The sequence below is a fragment of the Anolis sagrei genome, chromosome 5 (genome assembly GCF_037176765.1).
Source record: "Anolis sagrei isolate rAnoSag1 chromosome 5, rAnoSag1.mat, whole genome shotgun sequence".
Taxonomy (NCBI): domain Eukaryota; kingdom Metazoa; phylum Chordata; class Lepidosauria; order Squamata; family Dactyloidae; genus Anolis; species Anolis sagrei.
In genome coordinates, this window is record NC_090025.1 from 195,319,265 (window position 1) to 195,325,400 (window position 6,136).

At 44.7% G+C, this 6,136-nt stretch overlaps 1 protein-coding gene across 3 annotated transcripts in view; it reads right to left on the minus strand.

The window, feature by feature from the left end:
• Window positions 1–6,136, minus strand: part of AHCYL2 (adenosylhomocysteinase like 2) — a 175,830-nt gene that overhangs the window by 3,607 nt on the left and 166,087 nt on the right. For all 3 annotated transcript variants that reach the window (XM_060776372.2, XM_060776370.2, XM_060776371.2), the window contains exons 15-16: window positions 4,434–4,512; window positions 1,257–1,377 (exon numbers count right to left, since the gene is read on the minus strand). In XM_060776372.2, the coding sequence (XP_060632355.2) occupies window positions 1,257–1,377; window positions 4,434–4,512 (200 nt within the window). The remainder of the gene's footprint in view (window positions 1–1,256; window positions 1,378–4,433; window positions 4,513–6,136) is intronic.

Sequence of the window (6,136 nt, forward strand, 5' to 3'; positions counted from 1 at the left end):
ACCTCCCTTCTCTGCCTGTCAGCTTCCAAAACAGTTTCGTTTTCACACAGAGAATCACCCAAACCCCTCTCCGTTCTCCCTCTTCTAACATCCCCTCTGTCTGAGCATCACCAGAAGCATCAGGTCTTGCAGGCCTTGCAGGCCTTGTACCCCAAACCCCTCATCAACATCCTCAGCTGGCTGAACTACACCAAACCCCTCATCCTCAACTTCAGTTGGCTGAGCTACAACAGTCTGGTAGAGACACTTTCTGTGGAGAAAGACTTAATCCAAGCCCTCTCAACAGATGGCCACCCAGCCATCTGTTGGGAGGGCCTGGATTGGGCCTTTCTGCAGAAAGAGGGCTGGGCTGGATGGCCTTGGTGGATCCCTTCCAACTCATTGATTCTATGAAGGTCCTAATGGAATGACTGCCTATTTGAGTAGGGATGTTTGCATAAAGAACTCTCCCCCCTCCAGGATGTGTGTGCCCTACAATTTATTCTACTTTATATTGTAACTGTTGGATTCCAAGGCTGGGAAGCACCTCTGCACTCCAGTCCAAGATAAAACACCAAGCAGTTTATTGAAGAATATATAAAAAGCAATTCAGCCAAATAGCGTCAGAAACCAAAGTCCAAAAATCAGAGGTAGTCCACAAAAAACAAGGTACACGAGGAGCACCCAAAAACCATGAAAACAAGAGCAGAATAAATCCAAAATTTGAAATTCAAGACAGTCCTCAAGACTTGGAAACAGGAAACAGGAACAAACAGGAAAACATGAACATGGCACTAGAAAACCCCTTGACTTGACAGGAGTTCTATTCTCAATCTTGAAGGTTGCTTCCACTGACCAAAGATTGAGTTGGCCTAGCTAATATAGAGAGAAAAGTGTGCATTTTCCCTTGGGAAACTGAGACAGACTTTCTCGCTAACAAACAATTTGACCTTTGGATTTTTTCATGTGAAAGTCTATGTTGACGAAACATACATCTTCTATCTAACTGCTCATTAGTCTGATCACCTAGACTTTCACGACCATTTTCTTTTGTTGGAATGTGGCCTTCAAACAGAGACCACACATTTTCAGTCTCATCTCTAGCTGCTCCTGCTGACTTTCCTGCAGACCCAGAATCTCCTGTGTCAACAGGCTGACTAACAGGCCCAGAATCCCTTGTGACAACAGGCTGACTAACAGGCCCAGAATCCCCAGAGATCTCAGATGCAGGCATAATCAAAGGCTGAACTACAACAGCAACAAGGAAGGAAGAGTACCTGTAGTAGTTTGGTTTGAAAGGCCCGTTCTTGTTCAGCCCCAGGTATTTCGCCTGTTCGTCCGTGAGCTCCGTCAGGTGTGCATCGAACGTCGGGAGGTGAAGGCTTGCCACGTACTCATCTGGTATGGAAAAGGGAGTGCCACGTTAGCAGAATGACAGCAAGTCCCCAAATTTGTCATCACCAAACCATGTGTTGAGGTTCAGCCTGCTCTGTGTGAACATGAGCCCCAATCTCTGTGTGAACCTGAGTCTATGATTGTATTTCCAACTGAGCAAGCCACGGAACATGTATCTCTCCCTGATAGTGTTGAAACTGTTGTTGATGCTGAGGTCAGTGGCGAGGAAAGTGAAACTGAACAGCCGGATGAAAATGTTTTGGAATCCAGCCGTGATAGCTCTCCACCTGGGTTTTTTAATGAGGACCGAAGGGAACAGATAGCTAGAGACAGGAGTGATTCACAGTTTCTACGAAGGTCAAATAGATTACAGGAGAGACAGGCCCAGGCTTCAAAGTCAAGGGGCGTTTCAAGGAATAGTTTCTTTGGTTTAAGGGGCCTCCTTCCGGGTGTCTCGTTAGATCAAGCAACGTTTTGGACCGCGGCTGTGCCTTGGCAGAATTCCTGTGTTCCATGGCCGGAAATCCCAGAGGCTTCTAGTTTTCAAGTACATGGTTAGTGAGATGCTAACAGGTTCCTGGTTTTTGTATTCTGGTTTTTGGAATTTTGCTCAAGCTCAGAGATTTTCCTGACTGCTGTGTTTCTATTGTAGCTCTTTGACTTTGCATTGGCCTTTCTTTTGTAACCAATTTTTCATCAATAAAAAAGGATTGTTTTTCCTACCGTCCTGTGTGGTGGATTTAATCTTATGGTCATGTTTCCTGATCTGGGATGCAACACCATGTGGGCCAAGTGGGGATGTATCTACACCAGGCATGGGCAAACTTCAGCCCTCCCTCCAGGTGTTTTGAACTTCCAACTCATACAATTCCTAACAGCCGGGAGTTGGAAGTTCAAAACACCTGGAGGGCCCAAGTTCACCCATGTCTGGTCTACCATGTAGGATGAATGAAATTTGGCCCCACTTTAACCACCATGGTTCAATGCAATGGAATTGTGGGAGTTGTAGTTTGGTGATTCCATAGCTTTGAACCATGGCAGTTAAAGTGGTATCAAACTACTTTCATTCTACTGCATAGATGCATCTTGGGCAATGCTACCTTTGTTTGGGAACAATCCTGATTGAGGGTTAATCTGGCTCTGGTGTATTCTTTTTTTATCAATTGTTCCCAAAGGGAAGGCAGGCTGTCAAACTGGCACGACCTCAAAGGCCTCTTGCTTCCAGGCAGAGAAAACCCGGATGCCCAGGAAAATGGAGGTGTGTGGGTTGTGTCACTGGGTGCCTGCCAGGGTGGCAAACTACTGCATTTACTAGAAGCCAAAGCACACATGCAGCGTACTTCCGTCAGCAACGCCCACGGCTTGAGGAGGCATCAGGGCATGGTTATTCTCCATGGAGTTAGTCAGAGCTCTGGATGCTCTGTCTTTGTGGCCACACCTGGGGAAGGAACCTGGGTGGTTTTACATGCCAAACAGGTGCTTTATGTCTGCATGACCATTCTTCCCCTTTGCCTTCACAAAATTGCTCACTGCAATTTGCAAGGGGAACCCCAACTGCTGATCCCCCTCGGCTGCTGGATATGGGTTCAGAAGGGAATCAGTGGCAGGGGAAATGTTTCTACTCTCATCATCCAACTTCAGAGAGAGAGAGAGAGAGAGAGAGAGAAGGAAAGAGAGAAAGACAGGGAAAGAGACAAGAGGAAGAGAGAGAGAGAGAGAGAAAGGGAAAGAGACAAGAGGAAGAGAGAGAGAGAGAAGGAAAGAGAGAAAGAAAGGGAAAGAGACAAGAGGAAGAGAGAGAGAGAAAGAGAAAGAAAGAGAGATAAAGAGATTGAGAAAGAAATATAGAGAAGGAAGAGAGGGGGAGAAAGAGAAAGAAAGAGAGAGAAAAAGAGACAGAGGAAGAGGAAGAAGGGAGAAAGAAAGGGAGATAAAGAGGAAGAGAAAGAAAGAGAAGGAAGAGAGGGGGAGAATATGAATTTTATATGGCAATGTAGAAGGGGCACCTGTCTCTCTCTCTCTCTCTCTTTCTTTCTTTCTTTCTTTCTTCCTCTTCCTCTGTCTTTTTCTCTCTCTTTGTCTCTCTCTCTTTCTTTCTTTCTTTCTTTTCCTTTCTCTTTCTCCCCCTCTTCCTTCTCTACCTTTCTCTCTCTTCCTCTTTCTTTCTCCCTTCTTCCTCTTCCACTTTCTTTCTCCCCCCTCTTTTCCTTCTGTTTTTTCCTCTTTATCTCTCTCTTTCTTTCTCCCTTCTTCCTCTTCCTCTGTCTCCTTCTTTTTCTCTTTCTTTCTCTTTCTCCCCCTCTCTTCCTTCCCTATCTTTCTTTCTCTTCCTCTTTATCTCCCTCTCTTTCTTTCTCCCTTCTTCCTCTGTCTCTTTCCCTTTCTTCCTCTTTTTCTTTCTCTTTATCCGCTTTGGACTGGATTGCATGGTAGTGTAGACTCATATAATCCAGTTCAAAGTAGATATTGTGGATTATCTGCTTTGAAAATCTGGATTTTATGTCAGTGTAGATCCAGCCAGAGAAAGAGAGAGACAAAGAATGAGGAAGAAAGAGAAAGAAAGAAAGAGACAAAGAAAGAGGGATAGGGAGAGAAAGAAAGAAAGAAAGAGTCAGAGGCAGAGAAAGAGGAGCAGAGAGAAAGAGATAGAAAGAGACAGAGAAATAGAGACACAAAAAAGAGGGAGAGAAAGAGAGACAGAGGAGACAGAGAAAGAGGAAGAGAGAGAAAGAGACAGAGATACAGAGAGACATAGAAAGAGGGAGAGAAAGAGGAGAGACAAAGGAAGAGAAAGAGAGACAGAGAGAAAGAAAGAAATAGAGGCAGACAGAGAAAGAGGAAGACAAAGGAAGAGAAAGAAGAAGACAAAGGAAGAGAGAGAGGGAGAGAAAGGAAGACAGACAGGCAGGCAGGAAGGAAGGAAAGAAGAAAGGAAAGAAGAAAGGGGGAGAGGAAAAAGAGAGCCAGACAGAGGAATAGAGAGAGAGAAAGAGAGATGGTATATAAATAAATATGGCAATAATATAATAATAAATATAGTGACAATCGCTGAAACGCACCCATTTTTTTAGGGAGCAGGTAGACATCCTGCTTATAGCGTCCCTCGGGGGCGTTGTAGAGCTCTATCAAAGCCAGGGCCTGGAAAAGGAGGAAAACACAGTGAAAACATATCAATACATATGTGAAAAAACATAAATAGTGAAAACATATAAATACTCCTTTAAGTCTAGAAGTTTCAGTCAAAAACCAACCCCTAAACCTGGCTCAGCTTCTCCAAATTTTTCAAATTTTTCAAATTCAAATTTGAAATTTGAATTTGAAAATCAACAAATTAACCAACTCCTGTCATATCAAAACCCATCATTCTGGACCCCAAACTTGTCCTTGACTATTACATGAGGTTGTCTCATATATGAGTTTATACCAGGCAAACTTAGGATGGGCATGGGCAAACTTGGGCCCTCCAGGTGTTTTGGACTTCAACTCCCACAATTCCTAACAGCCTACTCAACTGTGTGGTGTTTAAAGTCAGAGGGCTTTTCCTGGTCTGGAGTGCAACATTTGCCACATTTTGGATCACATTCAGCACTAATTATTAGGACGATAAAATCATTAAGGACACCATGAAGAGTTCTAGAAAGAGTCTCTGCAAAGCAGACAATTGAACAGCAGGTCAGATGTGTTGCTACTAAGGGGTTGCAACGTACTTTATCTAAGTTGTTGTAAGGATCAATGTTGTTTGTGCTATAACTTTAAGTTGCTGTAAGGTTCAAGGCTGTTTGTGCTACAGCTGTTTCAGTTAATTGAAGAGTTAATTGAGAGTGTTATTTTCATGTGTATAGACAAGCATCCCGAGCTCTGAAGATCACCTGGGAAGGAATCCCACTGGAGCATTGCAGCGCACCCAAATATCTGGGAGTCACTCTGGACCGTGCTCTTACCTACAAGAAGCACTGCCTGAACATCAAGCAAAAAGTGGGTGCTAGAAACAATATCATACGAAAGCTTACTGGCACAACCTGGGGATCACAACCAGATACAGTAAAGACATCTGCCCTTGCGCTGTGCTACTCTGCTGCTGAGTATGCATGCCCAGTGTGGAACACATCTCACCACACTAAAGCAGTGGATGTGGCTCTTAATGAGACATGCCGCATTATCACAGGGTGTCTGTGCCCTACACCACTGGAAAAATTACACTGTCTAGCCGGTATTGCACCACCTGACATCCGCCGGGAAGTAGCAGCCAATAGTGAAAGGACCAAGGCAGAGACATCTCCAGCCCATCCCCTGTTTGGGTATCAGCCAGCACGTCAACGACTTAAATCTAGAAATAGTTTTCTAAGATCTACAGAGACACTCACTGGAACACCTCAGCAAGTGAGAGTCCAAAAGTGGCAGGCTCAAACCCAGAACCTCAACCAATGGCTGATACCAAATGAGAGCTGGGCACACAGAGGACTGGGCGACCTGGAAGGCACTGAACAGACTGCACTCTGGCACCACGAGATGCAGAGCCAATCTTCAGAAATGGGGCTACAAAGTGGAATCTACAACATGCGAGTGTGGAGAGGAGCAAACCACTGACCACCTGCTGCAATGCACCCTGAGCCCTGCCACATGCACAAGGGAGGACCTTCTTGCAGCAACACCAGAAGCACTCCAAGTGGCCAGATACTGGTCAAAGGACATTTAATCAACCCTCATACTCACAAATTTTGTAATCTGCTTGTTTGCTTTGCTCTGTTAGAAATGTAATATA